The 22,957-nt window shown below is 50.3% G+C and overlaps 7 protein-coding genes across 7 annotated transcripts; 4 read left to right on the top strand and 3 right to left on the bottom strand.

Moving 5' to 3' along the window:
* Positions 1-1,592: 1,592 nt before the first annotated feature.
* On the top strand, positions 1,593-4,100 carry AA0111_g8675 (hypothetical protein; the record flags this gene model as incomplete). Its single annotated transcript, XM_028655148.1, has 3 exons — positions 1,593-1,816; positions 1,877-3,983; positions 4,035-4,100. 3 exons carry the CDS (start codon positions 1,593-1,595, stop codon positions 4,098-4,100), a joined length of 2,397 nt encoding a protein of 798 aa, XP_028503713.1.
* Positions 4,101-6,037: 1,937 nt separating this feature from the next.
* On the bottom strand, positions 6,038-7,550 carry AA0111_g8674 (Pyruvate dehydrogenase E1 component subunit alpha; the record flags this gene model as incomplete). The annotated part of the gene is made up of 5 exons (XM_028655147.1): positions 6,038-6,355; positions 6,410-6,645; positions 6,697-7,151; positions 7,208-7,341; positions 7,410-7,550. The coding sequence occupies 5 exons, from the start codon at positions 7,548-7,550 to the stop codon at positions 6,038-6,040; spliced, it is 1,284 nt and encodes a 427-aa protein (XP_028503714.1).
* Positions 7,551-12,207: 4,657 nt separating this feature from the next.
* On the bottom strand, positions 12,208-13,548 carry AA0111_g8673 (Ferrochelatase; the record flags this gene model as incomplete). Its single annotated transcript, XM_028655146.1, has 2 exons — positions 12,208-13,272; positions 13,324-13,548. The coding sequence occupies 2 exons, from the start codon at positions 13,546-13,548 to the stop codon at positions 12,208-12,210; spliced, it is 1,290 nt and encodes a 429-aa protein (XP_028503711.1).
* A 434-nt stretch (positions 13,549-13,982) lies between these two features.
* Positions 13,983-16,015, top strand: AA0111_g8672 (ATP-dependent DNA helicase II subunit 1; the record flags this gene model as incomplete). Its single annotated transcript, XM_028655145.1, has 2 exons — positions 13,983-14,048; positions 14,099-16,015. The coding sequence occupies 2 exons, from the start codon at positions 13,983-13,985 to the stop codon at positions 16,013-16,015; spliced, it is 1,983 nt and encodes a 660-aa protein (XP_028503712.1).
* A 294-nt stretch (positions 16,016-16,309) lies between these two features.
* AA0111_g8671 (hypothetical protein) lies at positions 16,310-18,273 on the bottom strand (the record flags this gene model as incomplete). Its single annotated transcript, XM_028655144.1, has 3 exons — positions 16,310-16,475; positions 16,528-18,037; positions 18,111-18,273. The coding sequence occupies 3 exons, from the start codon at positions 18,271-18,273 to the stop codon at positions 16,310-16,312; spliced, it is 1,839 nt and encodes a 612-aa protein (XP_028503709.1).
* Positions 18,274-18,734: 461 nt separating this feature from the next.
* On the top strand, positions 18,735-20,012 carry AA0111_g8670 (hypothetical protein; the record flags this gene model as incomplete). Its single annotated transcript, XM_028655143.1, has 1 exon — positions 18,735-20,012. The coding sequence occupies one exon, from the start codon at positions 18,735-18,737 to the stop codon at positions 20,010-20,012; it is 1,278 nt and encodes a 425-aa protein (XP_028503710.1).
* Positions 20,013-20,317: 305 nt separating this feature from the next.
* On the top strand, positions 20,318-22,575 carry AA0111_g8669 (hypothetical protein; the record flags this gene model as incomplete). The annotated part of the gene is made up of 3 exons (XM_028655141.1): positions 20,318-20,842; positions 20,896-21,308; positions 21,354-22,575. 3 exons carry the CDS (start codon positions 20,318-20,320, stop codon positions 22,573-22,575), a joined length of 2,160 nt encoding a protein of 719 aa, XP_028503848.1.
* Between the last annotated feature and the right edge of the window lie 382 nt (positions 22,576-22,957).

The raw sequence follows: 22,957 nt of genomic DNA, 5'->3' as shown, positions 1-22,957 counted from the left end.
TTGACACGAATTGCTGATGACACGTGCGACTTCCCAGCCACCCGGGTACTGCTAGCATGCCCAAGTACAGATGACGTGTGCCTCCTAGTGGTACGGCAACTTTAGAATCATCGCTACTCTGCGAGTCTCCGTTTATACGCTGCAAGGCCAATGTAGCAAAGATATTGGAGGACGAAAATGCGTCCTTCCACCAGTCTCTCGTCATAAATTTCTGGATCGTCGGCTAGTCGTGTCGGCCGTCCGGTCATTGGTTCTGATTAGAAGGCGACTGAAACCTGTCTCTCGCAATACGCTGCCCCGTTTCAAGATCAGCAATTTGGCATTCATGCCATTCAAGAGGTAGCTCGATACTGAAAGCCCTTCGTGACTCGATTCGGAGGCTTGGAACGTACGGCGTCGCATCTCCTTGCCTTCTGCGGCTGTATACAAATCCTCATACATACCATAGACGCCATCCAAGTCTGCCAATGACGCTGACGGCCGCGGAAAGCGAACGTATCTCACTAGTATGCTAACATTAGAATAATGAGAGGTTGACAAGTGAGCTGAAAGGATGGTCAGCGGCGCACTCGTTCTTGTAGTGAGCTGAGTAGAACAACCATTCTGAGGATATGGTCAACCTTGATGATCACGGCGTCTCCGTGATTATTACTATACATGCTCGGCGGTGGGTGGAAGCTGCTTAAAAAACGAGACTGTGTCTGCAACGGTGACCAGCACGGAAGCTAGGTGATTACGGTCACCTTGCTGAACGTCTTCGCAAGAATATCGCATAGTTAGGCTCGCGTTAGTGTTAATATGCGCTATAGCTACTCCGGGTGATGGCTAAAGCATCACGAACGTGATGGCGCAAATTAGTGTACCGAAAGACCGTGCATGGAGCGGTCATTGTGGGGGCGGCTGAGAGACGCCAGCATAGATAAAGCCAGCGCGTCGCATGCCTGCTTTGCCTACTTTATGAGGATGCAAATGACTTCAGGCAGCAGGTCCTTCGATACATGGCTGGCCCCTGTGTCCTACAGTCATGCAAAGAGGCTGGCGGCCTCCCGGGAGTGTGGCCGCATCGGTGGCCCACTAGGATCTGACTACCCGTGGGACTGTCGCCTTGTTGCCTGCTTTGCAACTTTGCGAACTATCTTTTTAGCACCTTGACTGAGGCTCTGCGCTCTTTTCCTCTCCGATCAAATACACCTGCATTCCAAGATTGATGCGAATCTCAAAGGCTTCTTATATTTCTTCCGTTCCCCACAGCCGCGACGCCGCCACTTTGGTCGTCCGACAAGTTGCGTCAGTGCAAAGGTAGAGCACACTCAACAGTTCGCGTAGATGCCTTTTGGCCCCCAAACTGATACTGACTCTTGGTCAGTTTGATGTGCTATATCGCGCAATAACAGCATCCGACAGATCCTGCGTGGACTTCAGAGTCGAAAGATTCTTGCCACGCCAGAACCTGAGTGCGCGGCGCAAGACGGGAATGTGGGGATCTACACAACCAATCAACAATTCATCTGCGTCTTTCCTACCAAATACCTGGCGCATACGCCATCCCGAGTACGAAAGAGAGATCTACACCTGAAAATTCTTGTCACATAATGGATACTGGTGAATTTGTACAATCGAAGTTTGCTCAGGCGCTCAAAACTCAAAGCCCAGCCACCAGGGCCTACCCTTGTCCTTACCCAGGACACGAAGGCCGAATTTTCCCGACCGCTGAACAGCTGTACGATCACGGAAGGATAGACCATCGCATCGAGTTTGAAGGCTTGACCTCAAGACAGGCACGAGACAAGTTTCGAGAGCTGAGTATAAAGTTCAGGTTAGTTTGGACAGATTTGCGTTGTGTGACACTTATTGGATCAACGATTAACAAATTTAGAAGATCGGATTACTCTTCAGCTGCAACTGCAGGAGATCGATCGGCACCTGATATTGGGGGTCTTACTATAGACTCAGGAAAGGGCTCGCGACAAAATTCGCCACCATCCGGTAAGAAACGACCGGCAGAGCATGAGTTCACTAGCCCGAGAGGAAAGGGTCCTTCCCACGTGGAAGTATTCGATTCGGAATATTCAAGGCAGATCCCTCATACCGTTGTATCGGATCGAACACGGCCGAAACCACAAGATGCACGCCTTTTCGACCCTAAGCAGAGCACTAAAGGTACCTCATCCCCATATCAGACGACGCCCGAGCCTTCCAGCGAATTTTCAGCAGAAGCTACGAAGAGTACTCAATTCCAATCACCAAAACATCACTCACCTGCTCGGACTACCCAAAGATCTATACCTAAACCTCAGCAAGCTCAACGTCAACCAGGTCTCATTGAGCTCCAGCGTTATGATCCTCGATATCCGGGTTTGTTATTGCAGCCTGACAGTCGACCTATCTCGCAAGAGCAGCTTGCATCTGAAGTGAAATCTATCTACGCAGGATTAACTATGGTGGAAACCAAGTGTATACATGTGGATCGCGCACAAGCTGTTGCTGTCCAAGAGAGTACTACCAAACTTGCGTCTGATCATTGGCAGGCCTTGATCGCTCTTCACCGTACGCTCTTACATGAGCATCATGATTTTTTCTTGGCTAGTCAGCATCCATCAGCTTCACCCGCCCTTCGGCGTCTTGCGGCTAAATATTCCATGCCGGCACGCATGTGGAAACATGGGATCCATTCTTTTTTGGAGTTACTTCGGAGGCGTCTTCCTGACAGTATCGATTACATGCTGGCATTCATATATTTGGCGTATCAGATGATGGCGCTGTTGTACGAAACAGTTCCGGCTTTCGAGGATACGTGGATCGAGTGCCTAGGGGATCTAGGACGCTACCGGATGGCTATTGAGGATGAGGATGTCCGCGATCGTGAGACTTGGGCGGGTGTCGCGCGCTCTTGGTACACGAAAGCCGCTGATAAAAACCCTACTGTTGGCCGACTTTATCATCATTTGGCTATTCTGGCACGTCCAAATGCCCTCCAACAGATGTACTACTACTCTAGATCCCTAACTTGCGTCAAGCCATTCCAGAGCGCAAGAGAGTCTATCTTGACTCTCCTGGATCCCATCATTGGACGTGCAGCCGCAACTATTACGCATGCTCTTGCAATCGATACTAGCTTCATCAAAGCGCACGGTCTTCAGTTTGAGAGGACCAGAACAGACGAAGACAAGGATAAAGATGAAGAAGCGCTTACAGTCGGCTTCCTGAGCGCAAAGACAGAGTTCATTGAAAACCTAGACAATCACATTGGACGCGTAACAGCAAAGTGGAAGGAACAGGGCGTATACATCGCGGTGACCAACATTGCCGGTTGGTTTGAATACGGGCTCAACGACAATTTTCTTCGCCAGGCGTTCCTGACTCAGATCTACAAACAGGCGCAGGAATCCCTCCCAAGCGCCGACGAGGACAAAATTCGGACTGCGTCTCCAGCTGACCAACAAAATCCGACCCAACCATCCATCAGCGAGCGAGAACTTCATAAGGGACTGGCTGAACTACCCAACGATGCGACGTTCATTAACGCAAAACTCATCACCAACGAGACATTTGCGCTGGTGCTCCGCCGGATCGGGGACAAGAACGTCCTTCCTCACGTACACATCATGCTCGCTTTCCTCGACTCATTCGCTTCTAGTATATATGTTTCTGGTCTGTTGGCTGACACTCCCTGGGCCGAGCTTGTTGCTTTTCTGAATACGTTGGTCAAGACCGAAAACCAAATTCAAACCCAGTCAAACAACCAGACACAGAATATTGATACGGTACTCACTTCTGACATGTTTCCTGGAGAAGGCGAGCGAGAAGACGAGCTGCCATTACCGGAAGACTACCTCGTACGAGGCTTGATTTGGGCGCATGACTACTTCCCAAAGAACTGGTTTCGAAGAGAGCACGACGAGGAGGAGAGGTACCTAGAATTGGCTAGTACGGTCAAAAACCGTATGGAAAGAGTTTTGAGACTGGGTTTCCGACTTTCGAAGGTAAGACCTCTGTGTGCCCATTGGTTCTTTGTGTCAACTGACTCTACGCAGCGCAACAAATGGATCTCGTACGATAAGAGCGCACGCACCTTTTCTGTTCTTGTTCCTCCTCAATGACGCCTGGCGCCCCCTGTCCATACGTTTCTTTTGTTTGTGGTCATGCATCTTATGAGACCTCTCTCCCTACCTTCACTTTCAGCCTCGCTTTTCTTCGCTGACGGAAGTACTCTTCTCATATATATGGAGAGTCTGAACTACGCGCGGTGGTTAAGTTATGCGGTGCATTTGCTGTGCTCGAATCATTCTGAGCAAAGAAGAAGGACAGATCAAACTGGAACAGCTAAATTTCCTGGCCCAGCCAGTCGACGTGTCGCGGAGACACTGAGCGACGCAGGCTTGCAAGTACATCTGGAAGTAAGAGGGAGGTGGAAGTATGTGTTCATCACAAGTATACGTTTTTTCCCCATCAGTCCCTACAGATCTATCGCCGTGTTGCCATATATACGTCCTGGCACACATGTTCTATTTCACTGTCATTACATTGCACAATACGTATTCTGGTATCTTGGAAACCTGAGTTGGTACAAAAACTATGGTATTTACCAAGTTCCATTAATGACTATATCCGTTCAACAATGCACTTTTATGTGGCGTTATTCATACACTTTACTCTCGGATCAGCACACTTGACAGCATGACATCAGTTTGTTTGGGCTTCAAAATATGTCATATGGCATTTCTCTGTATCCACTAGCAGCCCTTGAGTCACACTGATCGTGTATGAGCGTACTCTTTCTCGATTATGCTAGAACAGTGCTGATGCGAGGGCAGAGCAACACAACGCGGTTAAGTAATTTAGTATAGTAAGACTCATCCAGAGGTACTTTCTTAAACATCTTGTACGATCTCTATGCAGCTGAAGTAAGTAGTATTACCCTATTATCAGAAATGACTCCTGTAGATCAGTGGCTGCCTTGTTTGGTGATGGACTCGAGAGCATCAACATCCTATACAGATCATCATACTTGAATTTCACCACAAGACTAACAGATGTATCTGGAAACCAATTATTCCGCTCTATAAGAAATACCACCCTATCCATAGTCTTGCTTTTTAGATCGCGGCCAGAATGACGACTGGAATAGAATCAGTCGTGGATGCAGAAGTTGATTCCCTTAGTGTTGCTACTGTTCAGATACGTCACATGCGATTAAACCCACAGGAAACAGGCTATACGAACTTGCGGCCTGAGTTAGGTATTGAGTTTTGTACCCGATATAACTGCAGGTAAAACACAAAAGGCAACGAGAACTTATGCGTTGTCTCTGTTACCAACCCGCCAGCCTATCAGCAAGAATGATCCTTTCTCCTCACCTTATCATTCCGTTGACGGATACTATAGAACCATATATCTTGGACGAATTACTATATGTAGCACACTCCTGGTCACGTTCTAGCCTGCATGCGTTGGTACGTCGATGTTTCGTTTTCTAGTGGCGTGTGGCGTGCCGCATGCGACATTGCCTCCCACTATACAATCGTCAGTCCGATAGCTGAACCTAATCGATCTGACGGTTTATATCGCTGAAGATATGGTTGATGCGCTATCACGTAGTCCCATGGGTTGCACAGCCCAGCAGGTGCGAAGGAAGATCCCATCCAGCGCAACGTACCCCACTGTCACTGTCAACGGATTCTGAAGAAGTCGCCTATCGTGGTTCGACCGGTCTAAATGGTCCCATCGAAAAAGTATCTGAAGTGCAAGTCATTGACATCAGGTCCTCTCTTTGCGCTAGGCATTACTAACTATGCCTGCATGTATTCATAATGGTATATTTCTGAAGTCTCGCACGAGTTGAATGATGTATAGAACCGTGCCTCCAATGACGCACTGTATCAAGACACAGAGTTGAGTTTCGAGAAATGTCATTCAATGCAAGACCACGCTCCCTAGCTGTTTACACGCATGTAGAAGCCTCTAAATCCTAGAATTACAGATCCGTTCATCGTCCTGTCGTCCTTCCTTCATAAGCTCCATAAGTCACATGAAAGCTTTATGCTGTCCTGGCGACGGGCTTCTTCTCACCACCCATGTCGTGCTCGGTGTAGTAGAAGTTCTCTTCTGGGATACGTCCCCTCAGGAACTCGGGCTCGGAGCCACGAACGTAGATGTCCTCGTATAGTACCTTGCCAGTGGCCTCGGGAACGGCCATCTTCTCCGCAATGGCAACCTCCTCGTCGACGTCGGAGCGTGCTTGCTTGTCGATGGACTTGAGCTCCTCCTCGGAAGTGACACCCCAGTCAAGGAGCTTCTGCTTGAGTCCGGCGATGGGGTCGTTGGTGCTGCGCATGCGCTGAATCTCCTCACGGGTCTACCAATGCTTGTTAGTATACGCTCTAGAATTCGGCACTGCGGTATGACTCACTCGGTAAGTAGTTCCAGGGTCGGACATGGAGTGTCCTCCGTAACGGTAGGTGACGTATTCGTAGACGAGAGGACCCTTGCCAGCAGCAGCGTACTCCTTTCCGTACTTGACAGCGGCCTTGACGGCGAGGACATCCATACCGTTGATCTTCAGACCAGGGATGTACTGTCCACGCTTGTAGTAGTCGGTGAGGGCAGACGAGCGGTTGGCAGCGGTTCCCATACCGTACTTGTTGTCTGAGGGGTATTAGCAAAATCGCAGCATGCTCTTTTGAAGGGTACACGCACTCTCGCAACCGAAGATGACGGGCAAGTTCCAGAGCTTGGCCATGTTGAAGGCCTCAAAGACCTGACCCTGGTTGGAAGCACCGTCTCCGTAGAGAGCAAGGGTGACGTTCTTCTTGTTCTCGTACTGGCATGCGAAGGCAATACCAGCTCCGACATGAACCTGGGCACCGACGATACCGTTACCACCGTAGAAACCGGGGGCGAACATGTGCATAGATCCACCCTTTCCGTAAGCGATACCCTCTCTCCTGCCGAGGAGTTCACCGATAATGGACTTGACGGTTGCGCCGCGCATCAGAGCGAAGCCGTGGCAACGGTAGGCGGTAATGAGATGGTCGGCGCGCTCGATAGCGTGTTCGATACCGACGGCGACGGCTTCCTGACCGGTAGACAGATGGCAGAAACCCCGGATCTTCTTCTCCTTGTAGAGCCTGTCGGCGGCCATTTCCATGCGTCTGTTCCATATTAGACCCTGCTTGTAGCCAAATCCTGCAATTGTGGTGTTTCATACCGCACGGCGACCATGTCGTAGTACATCTTCTTCAGCTCCTTCTTGGTAACTTCCATTGTGTATGGCGGCGGGTCGAGCTCGTACGTCTCAAAGGCCTCGTCGGAGAGGCGGATCTCGAAGGGCTTGTCATCCTCCTGCAGACGGGCAATTATCTGTCCCGTGGCTACAGCCACTCTATCGGCATTTCTGGGTGTCGTCTTACCGATGGCACGTTGGCCGGGTCGGTGTGCGATGAGGCCGCATCCGTGGTCACGAACCTGCTGAAGGCGGGTCGCGCGGCGGGGGCGACGACATTGCGTCGGAAGGGCGACGCAATGTTCCGCCTAATTGTCCTGGACAGCATTGTGAGGTGTGAGGGGAAGGAGCGGAGGGAGAGGCGTGGGTATGCCGTGAGGTTGACTGCTGAGGGTGTTGGTTCGAAAAGTTGCTCAGCTCCGCCAGCTCGGGGATCCGCTTTCGCGCTAAGCGATTAGGGTCCGCCAACGCCAATTCTCAACACATCCCGATCCTCTCCGACTCAACACCTATCGATGCGAACAAGCCGCTCAACACATCTCAATTCGCTACACGAAGCCTCGTTTGCCGTTTTATTCGCTGCGACTTGTAACTCGCGCTCGCTGATGCACCGCGAACTACCAGAGAGTTAGGGTCAGCACGCGAATGCTACACCATCTTCGCGTAGGCACGACTAGTAGTGTACGGCTGTCGCGATCCCTGTCAAAGTGCAAAAGAAAAGACACGAGTGAGCAGTCCAAGAGATGCGGGATATAATACGACTGCTGTTCAAGAGCAAGGGAATATTCTCGACATCTCTTCTTCACTATTGCCATCTCAGATTGCATAACATGACGAAGCCCACCTCGCTCCTCAGAATGATCACTCAAAGTACACTTCCGATCTGTTCGCTGACCCCATCCTCCTTGTTCTTCGTGCACACCACCGTCACGCAGAACATGTGCTTACTTGCACCCACACTCAACATCTCCTCAAAAATGCCACTCTCTAATACTTTCGCAAAATCAACTAAAATCCGTTCTATGGGTCCTCAGAACTCTTTGCAGAACGTGGTGAAATTGCTAGGAGCATACATATTGTGCCAAATAATAGCGACGTCGAAATCCTCGCGTGATATAAACCCAGCATTCTGTGATGTTGCCTTGAGGGCAGGCGAGAGGGACGGCTCTATTGCTACCTTCAACGTGGGCACAACGGACTGGAGAAAAGATGAACACATATCGTTGACGTCTGCAGTAGTTTTGACACTCTCCGTCCTAGCAGAGGAAAGAACCGAGGTCATCGCAACGGCAACTCGCTGAACCCCCTTGATGAAGTTGAAGCAACTTGATTCCTCCAGCTGCACAAATGCATTTGCACAAAGCAAGAGCTCCTTGCTCTTTGTTCTCGGCGCGACCGACTTGTGGCGGTATAAGCGGCGCAGCGGCAGCAATATAAAGAAGAGCGAGTGCCGCCAGATCGTGGAGATGCATTTCGAGTCGTTATGTCGTGTTGGCAGGTGCTAAATTACAAATATCTACTGCGAATCAGGGCATGCGAAGAACGAATAGATCGCACGTAGGCTACAGCCTTTAGACAAAGTACGAAGAAGGCCAATTGGTTGAACAAATATCTGCATCTGACATCTACTATGAGTACAAGACGTCAGCAAGACATTTCGATTGACGCGATTTGATGAGTTTGCTTTTGGTACAAGAGGGGTTGTTACAAAGAACGATGGCCTTAGCCAATTACATTTGGCGTGGCGTGGCTTCCCACACGCGACTCAGCCTTGTCGCATCGCTGCTGCCTTGTACCACGCTATGTTTTGTCTGCAAACACCACAAGTGAATTCTTTGATCACATCCTACAGTCTTCGTGCACTGCGGAATTACATCATCTATCAACTCTTAATTGGACATCCTGAATGCGAGAGAAAGTCGAGTTTGACAGATCCCGGTTATGAGACAGCGATGACTTCTTTACCAGCGGTCACAGTCTTCGAGCATACCCCTCTCGATCATACCAGAACCTCGATAAGACTGCTCAAAATACGAAATGAGCTCTCAGATACTGGTCTTGTCCAATGTGAGATGTGGCACGATACGGTCGAAACAACTTACGACTGCTTGTCTTATGCCTGGGGGTCCGAAGAAAATGAACAGAACATTCTCATCAACGACCAGCTGTTTCGGGTACGCAAGAACTTGTGGAACTTCTTGGCAACTGCACGAACTAAATACGCAGCTGCGCAGCGTATCCTATGGATAGACGCATTGTCTATCAATCAAGGCTCGATCTCGGAAAAAAATCACCAGGTCAGACAGATGGGTCTGATCTATTCCAAAGCAGTCAGAGTGATAGCTTGGCTTGGCATGGAGAAGGCCATTGTTCGCGCTTTGGTTTTTTGCAATGATTTAGGAGCTCTTCGAAACAATTGCTTCCAGGAATGTCCTAGCTTCGACGATATTTGGACTTCATGGCGCCAGCGGGACAAAGAACTACATGGGCAGCTCACACAAGACTTCGAATCATTCTCGGGATCACCATACTGGAATAGAGCATGGATCACACAGGAAATACTGTTAGCGCGGAAAGTCACTATCCTCGCAAACGATTACGAATGTTGCTTAGACAAGACACTCTACAGCCACCTAAGCTACTCCCCGTGGATCCATACTCAACAGACGTTCCTCTCATATATAGAGGCTGTTTGTGGACAGAGGCAAACTCAAAGAGACACGCTCGCAGACCTCCTCATCAAGTTTCCTGGGAGAGAGTGTATGATCCCTCGTGACCAGATCTACTCACTTGTATCCGTGGCTTCCGACGCTCACATGATGACAATCGACTATGGCAGCACCTTTCGGAAATTCCTATGCCAATGTCTACGCACAATTGAGCATTCACTCTGTCTGTGTAGCTGGATTACGATCATAAAGACATTGAACTTACGGAGCCGCGACTACGTCCACGAATATGCTGAGCTTGTTTTCATAGTTCGCATGAGACTTTCCAAATTGAGCGGTAGCAATTATGTGTGCTCTCTGTGTCAAATCCGATGTCAGATGCTACATGAACATTCTAGCGACCTGCCTACCTGTATCCAGCCTGTGTGTCGGAAATTCGAGAGCCATTTCGTTCTACGAAAGCATCTGTCTGGTACAAATACGAGTTTTACTCTCCAATCACAATCTTATGGCAGTAAAGAAGTAGAGGTGGCTTACATCGAACATGAGACTGCTTCTCACAGTAATGCAAGCCACTCTCGCGGAGATAGTATCAAAGTCTACCTTAAAGCCACGGAGCTGGAGAAGGTTATTGATCACGAGAACCCACATCTAGCTTGCGTATGTCGGAACGCATACGAGAAGAGGGGATGCATGTCAGTGTACTACGGACCGCCTCTGTGCTCGAACTCGCAACAGTTGGAAAACATAAAAGAATACTCTTTTGTCCAAGATGACACTGGAGCGCTTGCACTGCAAGTTGAAGGCACGCATTCTTTAGTCAGGTTTACTACGTTGTCCAAAGCAAATTCCGTTCTGGCTGATCTCTTGATTCTGAGCGGGTCAGACTGACGAGTCTGAGAGTCTTTGTCGTAATATGCCTGCCTGGAATGTTATAGCATTGGGATGATTACGAACTGTTGAGAATCTCTACCACGCCCGAGGAAAGCATTTTGGTTGTAGCTTCTTGTACCTGGGTAATGAGGAAGTGGTATAGCATATGCCTGATCAGCAGTCTTGATCTCTCCACTACACAAATCCGGTCGACTAGCCGGTGTGACAAGAAAATACTCAATGTAGAACCGAGTTGCTGATTGGCACTTCATGATCTGTTTGCTATGCAGGCATTTAGAAGACTGGTAGGGTTTTGAAATTCAGTTTCTCAATGTATATGATTATAACAGAGAATTTATTTAATCACCTTTCTCATACTCTAGTGGTATCTTTGGTACAGCGTTCGCGGATCATGATCTATCTCGTTCTATACGCCGGGATGTTCGTGCTTGCTTGCCTCCACAGTCATCTCTTAAGGAAGCAACAATGAAATCTGCGCTTAGTTTCAAGCCAACGCCTCCATATCATACCAAGACCTTGATAGAATCAGTTAGTTGAAGTTTTGCCTGAGTTATCGATTGTATGAAGAGCTGGCAAACGAGGGTAACAAGATAACAAAGACAGAACAGACCTCGAAATACAACAGCTAAGCCCATATAGCGAGAGAAGCAAGTTCGATATAGCGTACCAAGATAATTGATAATGAGCTTACAAAAAATGTTTCTTTAGTGATAACAACCTCTGATGATCTTAACGAATGTCGTTTAACGGATATTGACACAGATAGAAAAGAAAATGTCAGAAAGCAGGTCTGCACAACTAGGCTATGTAACTAAAAAGGTACGTGTAATTATTGAACAACTATTCATGGCGCAGAATAGTAGATATCGTCAACCAGGCCTGGAAAAAGAGTCATGGGAGGATGGTATCGTTGCGATACATACGCATATCAACGACAAGTTGACAGACAACAGCACAGAAGATACTAACGATAAGAAGCCCAAGAGCACATTCCTCTCTCACAAAGCTAAGGGGAGACGAAGTCTTCGAGGTTCTTAGCAAAACGACCGATAGTTGGAATGCGGACCTAGTGGACAACAAGACAAAACATTGCTCAGCCATAATTAGACCAATGGCCAGGTCAAGCATACACGAGGCGGACGGATGTATGTCTGCAGGAGCAAGTGCGGAAAGTATGAGATCAAACCATGTGGCGATACCGCCGGGCGCGAAGTGGTAGACCTGGCGCAATCTAGGAGAAAGTGACATACGTCTGATCAACGCCGTGAGTGTGTGCGCTATTGTGGTTTGTTGCCTGCCACACGGACCTAAGCACAGTGCTTGTATTGATGTTTTTGTGAGGCGCGTACATAGTAAGCCTTTCATATTTTACAAAATCGCTACATGTCTGCAATTCTCGGACCATCATAGCTTCAGATCAGCCTATGATGCGGGAGGATCAATATGTTGTGTCTGGCCAGCGAAGAACTCCTTTTGTGCCAAACACCTCTCACTCGTGCACTTTGGACATCTGAGAATCATCTGCGGGCTACACGCCTGTCCGCTCTGCAAATGTGCCTTTGCGATGTCTGCGAGTGCCTCGATAAAGACAGGGCTATCGTTCAAGCTCTCGACGCGCTTAACACCCTCATGGCCCTCTGCGTCCTCACCAATGACCTCCTTGTCCAGTTCGTATAGCGTCTCGATGTGGTCGCTAGTGAAGGCGATAGGTACAAGGAGCATGTCTGTCTGGCCCTTCTTCATGTATTCTTTGACAGTGTCTGAAGTCTGCGCTCCGAGCCAAGGTTGAGGGCCGACCTGCGATTGCCATACAAGGCGATATTTGTACTTCATGCCGAGGCGCTGCATCACAGCGTATACAGTCGCTGCGACTTCGGAGGGGTATGGGTCACCGCGGTTGACAACAGTCATGGGGAGACTGTGGGCAGAGAAGAGGATGACAACGCCGTCTCGTCGCTCAGCTGGGTATTCCGCGAGCTTCTTTTCGATGTTCTGAGCGAAAGCTTCTACTAAGCCTGGGTGTGCCGGCCAGCGGTCAATAACACTCCATTTAATGGCACCTTCAGGCTCGACTTCTTGACCAGTCTCTCCATTTGCGCGCTTGCCTTCCAGCCTCGTCCTCCATTTCCAGAGTTCGTTCAACGAGGAGCCGGTAGTTGAGCAGGAGTACTGGGGGTATTGTGTGAAAGCGACAGCACGGCCACCCTTGCCTGCTCCGAAACCGTCTGCTATCAATTGCTTGTATGTGTCTTCGGTAAGAGGGTTCGCATAACGGAAAGCAACGTAGGGCTTGTGAGGAGCGGTCTCGGGTGAGGTCTTGTCGAGGATCTTGCACATTTCTGCCGCCTGGTGTTCAGACCATTTCCTGATTGGCGATCCACCACCAATCTCAGCATACTGCTTTTGAATCTTGGGTGTTCGTCTCCGTGCAATATAGGGTCCGATATAGTTCTGGAGGGGTCCAAGGGGAATCAAGTCTTTGTCGGCCTACAATCCGTCAGTCGAGTATCTATGATGCATTCCAATCGAGTTACGTACGAACAACATGCTCAGAAAGCCATGGACCTCGTCTGTTGTTGATGGCCCGCCCATGTTCATGAAGACCATAGCAGTAGGTCCCTTAGCGCCAGGCGTTACTTGCGTAGGGGCGACTGTCGCGTTGCCTCTCCGCCATTGTGCGCTGTATGATGAGAGAACAGATGTGGCAGGCGTGATGGAAGTGGCACGCTTTGCGGCGCGCTGGCAAGATATGCGAAGTGCCATTGTGAGGTTTGCGACAAGAAAGAAAGTGTCTCCTCGAAGTGAAGTATAGAGGAGAAGATGCCGAGGCCAGAACTACAGCATGAATAATGTTCAGAACAGAAAGCGGCGTGAAAGCTCTGGCCAATGGCGGCAGGCTCGTTGGCAGTTGATGACGATCGTGGCTGGCGATCGGACGCTAGGGATTGCCCCACAGCAGCCTAGCAAACACGTGCCTACGTGTTGGAGCTAGTGTCGCGTTCCCACCCTGCTGCCTACCATGCTACGTCGTTGTCCCGCGCGCCGCACCGACTTATGATTGCCTGCCTGGGCTACTTCGTCCCATGATTCCTAGGAGTCTCCGAAGCCCAATGCTAATCACACTGTCGCCCTGTTGAGCTTTTACCCTTCTACTACAACAACCAAACGTTACTCGAGCCAAACGCGACTGTCGCATCATGGCGGCACCACAAGACAATCGGCCAGGCGAAGAAGAAGATGAAGAGGAGGAGATTGACGACTCTGTACGCTCAATGCGGCTTTGATACTCGGTGGTGTCACTAACGATTCATAGAGTTACAAGACAATCAAAGATGCCGTCCTGTTCGCCATCGACGTTAGCCCAACTATGCTTGAGAAACCCCCCAAATCAGAGGACAAGAAAGCTGAGCGCGATTCCCCGACATCCGCTGCTCTGAAATGTGCCTATCAGTTAATGCAGCAACGAATCATCTCGAACCCAAACGACATGATGGGTATACTATTATTTGGCACTGAGAAGACAGACTTGAAGGACGGTGACAACACGTTCCAAAACTGCTATCTACTTGCAGACCTTGACGTGCCATCAGCTCAGGATGTCAAGAGGCTCAGAGATATGGTGGAGAATGAAGAAGAGGCTGAAGAGATACTGAAGCCAACCAAGGACGGTGCCAGCATGGCAACTGTGCTGTTCTGCGCAAACCAAATCTTCACTACAAAAGCGCCCAACTTTTCGTCTAGACGCTTGTTTCTAGTGACAGACAACGACTACCCAGTCAAGGTAAAAGCAGACAAGGACACAGCGGTCACACGGGCTCGCGACTTATACGATCTTGGTTGTACTATCGACTTATTCCCCATATCGCAACCAGACCATACCTTCGATCGATCGCGTTTCTATGATGACCTCGTGTACCCAACATCACCATCAGATCCTGACGCGCCCATTGCCATACCGTCGACTACCAAAGTTGCGAAGAGCGGCGAAGGCATATCTCTTCTCAAGCAACTCATCGCTTCCATCAATTCCAAAGCCGCACCCCGCCGCGCTCTATTCTCATTACCCATGGAGCTTGGTCCCGATCTCCGTATTGGTGTAAAGGGATACATCCTTATCAAACGTCAGGAACATGTCAAGTCTTGCTACGTATGGGTTGGCGGTGAAAAGCCGCAGATCGCGGTGTCGACAACCACACAGATGGCAAACGAATCAGCCCGAGCCATTGAGAAAGCCGAGCTGCGGAAAGCATACAAGTTTGGCGGCGATGCAATCACCTTCACGCCCGAAGAGATCACACAGATACGGCAATGTTTTGGCGAGCCTGTAATTCGAATTATTGGCTTCAAGCCCATTTCCAGCGTTCCTATCTGGGCCAACACGAACAAATCAACCCTCATCTACCCCTCAGAAGCAGATTACATTGGTTCAACCCGTGTCTTCTCAGCCTTACAGCAAAAATTGCTGAAATCTCAAAAGATGGGCTTGGTATGGTTCATTCCGCGCCGCAACGCCGCACCCACGCTTGCAGCTCTCATCCCCGGGGAGGAGAGAACGAATGAAGAAGGCGAGCAATTAATGCCACCGGGACTTTGGCTCGTACCCCTCCCCTTCGCAGACGATATTCGGCAATTTCCAACACCACCGGAGCAACCCCTCAAGACCACGGATGCGCTGACCGACAAGATGCGCCTCATCATCGAGCAACTTCAACTACCCAAAGGCATATACGATCCTTCCAGATACCCTAATCCAGATTTGCAATGGTTCTACCGCATCTTACAAGCGCTGGCCCTCGAAGAAGAACTACCGGTCCAGCCCGAAGACAAAACCATTCCTCGTTACAAGCAAATTGACAAGCGGTGCGGTGAGTACATTGAAGACTATGGCAAAGAATTCGAAGAAGCATACGCACAACAGCAAAAGTCCGCACTAGCTCACCGCACTAAGCCTACAGCAAAGAAACGCCCGGGCGGCGGTGCAGATGGTGAGGATAAGCCAGCCGCTAAGAGAGTCAAGAAAGAACCAATGGTCAAAGCTGAAGACGGTGGGGAGGAAGAAGATGGTATGACTGATCAGCAAATGGCGGATCTGAACAATAGTGGAAAGATCAGCAAGCAAACAGTTGCTGTGCTGAAGCAATGGCTCAGCGCAAGGGGTCAGAGCATTGGGGGTAAGAAAGCAGAGCTTCTGGAGAGAGTGCAGGAGTATCTCGAGGGCAAGGGTCTGTGAAGCGCTTTCGTTACAAGGCTATACGATGGTCAAGCAAGGCGTTCTTGTGTATCGGAATTACGTTATACCACGTCTAAGTCGTCTCGACATCTATAAGGGAATAAATTCTATCGATCTGGTACGATGACCACAGCGTCGTGCTACCATAGGGTACATGATGATTTCGTACCTGAGACGACGCGATTCTCTTCTGGAGTCGTAGTGATACACTTTCATGGTTCCCATGCCCAGACAATTCATAAAACCATCCATGTATATGGGGTATCACATCATCCTCACTACCAATGTTGTCGACTAACCTTCGCCACCACTGGCATTCTCATCTTCAGAGTCTTCTTCGTACTTTTGTTGTGTAGACTTGTCTTCACGCTTCCTCTTTGTGGCTTCGATGCCGCCGGAGGTCAAGTAAAGAAATTGTGGATCTTTGTAGTTGTCCAAATGCGTGAAGAACGTGTTGAACCTATCCATAGTTAGAAGCTATCGATAGTGACTTGAATCAGAATAATACTCACTGATTGCCCTCTGCCTCTTCACGGAAGATACGCTGATAAATCTCCTTTTCTTTGAAAGCCTCAATCTTGTCGTTGTACCTCTCGAAATCAATGGGATCGCGTCCATGCTGCTTAGCTGACTTTGCATTGTACGACTCAAACACGGGCCTCTCGAGCAACAGGCCCAGGCCGGGAGCCTTGGGTATCCGGACAACCTCGTTACCGAAGCTCTTTTCCATGATTTCAGGGTCGGTACCGCATCGTACCGTCAACGCAGCCATACCAACCATCTTACGGATTTGGTGCATCATAAAACTCTGACCGTGTACCTTTAAACTCAACCACTCGGTATCGTTGATGATGATAGGCTTAGGTGCGACTTTGAAGCTCTTGATATAGCGCTGGGCGGACTTGTCGTTGTACTTCTTGTGCACGGTGTAGTTGTGGTAGCGGTGAGTTCCGAGGTAATTGTCGAGTGCAGCTTGGACTCGGGCCTGTCGCTCGGGGGAGATGCGGTAAGCCTTCTTCACGTCTAGATACGCCCTCTTTAGGGCTTTGATGGCTTCTTCGAGGACGGGTTGGTTGACGACACCTTCAGGGAGAGGACGGGAACCGTCCGTGGAGCTGTCGAGGGTAATGCTAGGTTCGTTTTGTTGTATCGTATCGATGGCTTCTTTGACTTCGTTTGCGGTCTGTTCGCTAGGAGTAACGTCGCCTCCGTCCACCATCGCAGTATCCGCAGACTTCTCTTCCTTGGTCTTGCGCTCGATATGCTCGATGGAGGCATCGACTATGCGATCTCCGCCAGGCGGCGCATCAATCACATCGACATTGTAAAGTGCCTCTAGCACCAGTGGTCGTATTGAGTCGTCAAGTGAGTCCAAGATGGGTTTAATGTGTTTCTCCTCCACCTCAGGCCAGAAATTGGCGACCTCGGCCTGTCTCTTCCGATAGCCCTCAACATCGTTCTCTTTCTCCGCGTACTCTTCCAACTTCTTTCCTAAGTAGCTCGAAGGATGCGGCGGGAGGAATGAGTGTGTCGGAATCAAGTATTCGTACCATCGAGAGGCGCATGCTTGGGAACAGCTGAATGAGCCGATAGTTCGTTGGATGCCCCAAACCCTGATCTGGTCAGGTAGATGGCTGTTGATCTTATCAACGATGTCTTCCTCTTCGATGATCAACTTCAACGATACAATATTGCCTGCAGCATGAACGCCCTTATCGGTACGCGCGCAACGGACGAGAGACGATTTCTTGGGGTCTGATGCGTTTGCCTTGGATATGGCACCGGCTGCGACAAAAGCGTTGAATAGATCGCCTTCGATGGTCTTTTGTTTGTAGTCGATCTGCATGCCCTTGTAGCCAGTGCCTGAGTAGCCGATCATGACTGCGACTTTGCGTTTCGGCCTGCGCTCTTCTGCCTCAACCTCCTCGGCAGGGAAGGCAGCAGGCAGAGCTGGTCTATCTTCACCCTTCTCTTCTTGCTCCTTATATTTGGCTTGTTGTTCGAGGTTGCGATCTCGTCGGTCTAATTGTGTGGAGCTTGCTTAGTTAGAGACGGGCGTTGAACCGACCGGTAGCTGCTCACTGATGTTCCTTACGCCCCATATTTCTCTTCTTATTCGGACGGCTTCCATGCTGGTGCCGTCCACCACCTCCCCTCGAAGCATTTCTGCGATCTTTGTCGGCCCATTTGCGCTTCTTGTCGCCTCGGTCGCGATTCGACGAATTGTTGTCGTGGCGAGGGCCTTCGTTGTCAGACATGGTCGCGAAAGACGTGTGACCAGCTTCTTCAAGTATTCAAAGCTACCGGTCATGAGGCGGTAGGATTACAAAGGATAGCTGTAGCTGCAAGTGAAGGTAAATTGTGGGGTCGTGGTTTCCATTTTCTCGGAGCTGTAGGCTTGGCGCGGCAGGTACGCTTCACCGCCCGAGCCACCGCTTAGTGCTGGAACTATGGTTCAGTCGTGTCTGCCTGTTGTATCTTTTGTAATCTCACCTTTTCTCCTACAGCAGCACCCCATTGTCGCGTCAACTCGCGCGCGGACAGACATAACACAAAGTAGAAAAGAATGCGCCTCGCCTGATACGTACAAATCCGTTTCGAGTCTCGCGCCCTGTCTGCGATCTAGTCTGGCGCATTCGAAGAAAGCCGTCCGCGCCCACCGCATCTCCTCAGCCGCCGTTCGAGCAAGACCTGAACGTAACCCTCTACAACCGCGGCCATGGGCGCAGCAATGAAGGACTCTGTAGAGAAGAACGGAGGGGATCCTGTACAAGCAGTGAAGCAGTTGTTAAGGACAGTAGTCCGTATGTTTTACGAGACGGAGCACATCGTCATTATGGACGCCCTCTGCTACCACGGCGCACTTCCCGTGGCCGATATGACCATTATTCTCGATGCAGGCAAGAACTCGAAACATGTTAGTAAGGTTGCGGGTAAGCTTAGGGAGGCCGGGCTGTGTTCTTCGTATACTCAGCATGTCCTGCGCCAGGGTGCAAACAAGGCATCAAGCAGAGAATTCTTCTACATCGACTGGCGCCGCGCCGTCGACTCGGTCAAGTACAAGATTCATAAGATTGACGAGGGCATCAAAAGGGACGCGAAACCCACGACCGAAAAACCCGAATTCAAATGCTTGCGATGCAAGTCCACGTACACCACCATGCAGGCGCTTGACCATCCCGATGACAATCCTGGGCCAGATGACAGTGGTTTCATTTGCGCCAGATGCGGCTTTCGACTGGACGAAATCGACCAGGACGTTCAAGCAGACGACGTCGACGACACTCCAGCCAAGTTCAACAAGCTGTTCGGACCGCTAATCGAGATGATGTCGAAAATCCAGGACATGGGTAATCTTCCCAATCTGGAACCGCCAGACATCATCAGCGAGAGGATCGAGCTTCCTCGCGATAGGAATGTGGACCCTGGCACGCAGGTCGAGGTTATCGAAACTGTCTCACGCCCGACTGCCGTCAAGGGTATCGATACGGGCCCGGAGAAGATCAACGTTCAGATCGGTTCGAGCGCGGAGGAGAACGAGAAACAACGAGCGGCAGACAGGGCGCGCCAGGAAAAGATGTCTTTGCAGAATCAGCTTCCTTCTTGGCATACCAAGTCAACTGTTATCAAAGACGCAGCAGGAAACACGACAAGTGTGAAGCGAGAAGCAGATGGAGTAGACACTCCCAGTATCAAAACCGAGCCAGGAGATAGCGTGGCCACTAACCAAAACCTCGATGCTGTCTTTGCCCAGATCGAGGCCGAGCGCCGCAGGAAGGAGCAGGAAGAGGACGATGACGAGGAGGACGAGGATGAGGATGAGTTTGAAGACGTTGACGTGGGCACTCCCAGCGCTCTCCCGGATGCAAAACGTGTCAAGCTGGAATCGTCCGCTGCCCCTACGCCTTCGGCTGCTGCAACACCAGCTGCAGCAACTCCAGCCGCGTCGAATGGTGGTGATGAGAGCGAAGAGGATGAATTTGAAGATGTCAACTGATTGATCACATAGCACTGGCGTTCAGGTTTAGGTGGCGTTCAACTTTCGAAAGCATGCAGGGATCGGCTTTGGCTGCAGTCATGATCTTTCGGCATACAAGGAGGGGAGTGCATGATTTAGAGCATTGCGTACTCTGTAGAAAGCATTTTCAAAGCACAAAAAGGAGGTAGATTTAATGTACTAAAAGATATCGCTTGACACTTTTGCCATGGTATAAATCGTGCATCGATGGAGAGAACCACCTGCGGTAATCCCATGTGAATAGCCTGTCGCTTTGGACCCCGAGCACTTGGTGTTGAATGACAATGCTCGTTAGCCGTCAGCCCTACTACGAATCCAAGCCATCGGAACTTAGGGTCTTAGGCGAGCTTGCACCATCCCACCTCAGATCCCCGCGTGCCTTCACCAAGACCTCCGCAATCTCCCCACCAGCGCCCATCACTACTCTCCGAACGTCTGCGCAGCCTTCTGATGGGTGGAAGATAAAGCGCGAATCGACAATGGCCGCATCGACCAAATCCCTCTCCTCGCTGCTTGCGCAAGCCACCATCGACGACCACGACGAAGTGCTAAAGGCCACCAATGCGGCGCTCAAGAAGTCCAAAGGCGATCTGGACGCGCAGCACACAAAAGCGGTAGCATTGCTGCACTTGGACCGTTATCAGGATGCATTAGAGGTGTTTGAGGGGGCGCAAGAGTTGCAGGAGAAGGCGCGGTTCGAGTACGCATATGCGCTCTACAAGACTGGTAATGCAGCAAAGGCTGTGGAAGTGGCCACAGCCGCGGGTTCAGATGCAGGTCGGGGGATGAAGCACATGCTTGCTCAGGCCGTATGTACCGGAAGGCATCTGAAGCATGCACATAGCTGACACCTGGCTGCCAGGCATACCGATCCGAGAACTTTGCGCAGGCCACCAAGATTTACAAGGAACTCGCAGACCAAAACGTCGAAAGCGAAGAGTACGATATTCGCATCAACTCGGGGGCTGTAGACGCACAACTGGAATGGACTGGGCAAGGCGAGCTCGCGCAAAAGAAGCAGCCCACACGTGAAGATCTAGAAGTCTTCGAAACGGCCTTCAATGCGGCATGCGGCAGCATATCCCGCAATGAGTTTGGACAAGCCCAAGTGTGTCTCAAGCGCGCGAAGGATCTGTGCAATGCACTCTCGGACCTTAGCGAAGAAGAGAAACAGGCCGAGTTACTGCCAATTACTGTTCAGCAAGTCTATGTCCTGACACAACTGGGCAAGATTGACGAGGCCGAGGAACTGGCCACCAAGATTCCTTTTGCAGAGTAAGACGTCCGTCACAAGCTCAGAATAACCACTAACAACAATAGCATCAAGGAACTCTCGACCCGCTACATTGCCCAGGTCAACAGCATCGCCGCCTCCAAAGAGCACTCAAACCCTTACCTCTCCCATCGTCTCTTCCACGCATCGCCGCAACCTCCCGTTACCGATCAGCATTTCTCCCACCAGTCCAACATTCTACGACAAGATGAATACGTTATGGCATTGCTGTCGCAGAAGGTCGCGGGCGTTGCATCTTCGACTGAGAAGGTCATCTCCGCGTCGCCTGCACCATCTCTGTCTCCTGCCGTCAACATGGCAGCAGTGTTGAATGCGGCAGCTCACGCAAGGAATGCAGACACCGAGAAAGCTGCATTGAAGGAGATCGTACCATTGCTAGAAAAGAGGCCAGCTGACGTGGGTCTCATACTCACGATAACGCACTTGTACGTTATCACAAACAACTATGCCGCTGCGACACATTTGCTAGAATCATTTTTCAAGCGATTGGAACAGAGTGGCTCAGCATCCGATTTAGACGTCCGTTTTGCACCAGGACTTGTTGCTGCACTTGTGTCGCTATATGCACAGCAAGGTCGACCAGGCGCTTCGAAGAACGAGTTAGCAAAGGCAGCTGAGTACTGGCGGAAACCTCACAAGTCGAAAACGGAAGCGCCATCCAAGTCTTTGATGGTCGCTGCTGGCACAGCACTTCTCGACACCCATAACCCCGACAACGTCAAAACTGCAGGAGAGATCTTCCAGGGCTTATATGACCAAGATAACGAAGACCGGGCTTCTATCGCTGGTCTTGTAGCCGCATATAGCATCACAGACCCATCATCAATACCTGCAGACCTCCTGGCTTACTTGCCAGAAGCCAATCGTCTGGTTTCTGATATCGACGCAGTTGAGCTTGAGAATGCAGGTGTTCCACTTGGCACCCTCACATCAGTCAACCTCGGAGCGGAGTCAAGGAAACGTAGCCTTGCGCCCAATAAGGAGGTACCGGCCAAGTCGAAGAGGTTGCGCAAGTCGAGAATGCCAAAGGACTATGTCGAGGGTAAGAAGATGGACCCCGAACGATGGCTTCCAATGCGTGATAGGAGCTACTACCGTCCCAAGGGTAGGAAAGGAAAGAAAAGGGCAGAAGGCCTCACCCAGGGTGGTGTTGTGGAGAATGACAAGGGCACACCGGCCGCTCAAGAGAAGAAGGGTGGTGCAGACAAGGGAAAGAATAAGAAGAAGGGCAAGGGTGGTAAGTGGTGAAGAGTTCATTGTGAGCCCAATCAAGCCAAGCAGGTGCAGATAGATCCATGTTGTTATAACATCGAACATGATGCATCAGGCGCGAGTCATGTACACGCGCCCCACTTGCCACATGCTTGTGCCTGGAATGTGTGAAGCTCCAAGCTACCCCGCCATCCCCTCGATCAACAATGAATGTGTGTCTCTCCGACTGCGCTTTTGAATCATCATTTCAACTGAATGGACCATCTCCCAAATGCGTCGGACGAAAAGCGGATCGACTACCATGAAACTGCAATGGACACGTTACGCCAGAGTGCGAAAACTGGAGACTAGAAGGAGCCGAGGTTCGCCGCGAACATTTCTACACTAAGTAATTGACTCTATGCCAATTACTAAGTAG

The sequence above is a fragment of the Alternaria arborescens genome (assembly GCF_004154835.1).
Source record: "Alternaria arborescens strain FERA 675 chromosome Unknown contig_22, whole genome shotgun sequence".
NCBI classification, from domain to species: Eukaryota; Fungi; Ascomycota; class Dothideomycetes; order Pleosporales; family Pleosporaceae; genus Alternaria; species Alternaria arborescens.
This window is presented reverse-complemented; position numbering and strand designations above follow the sequence as displayed.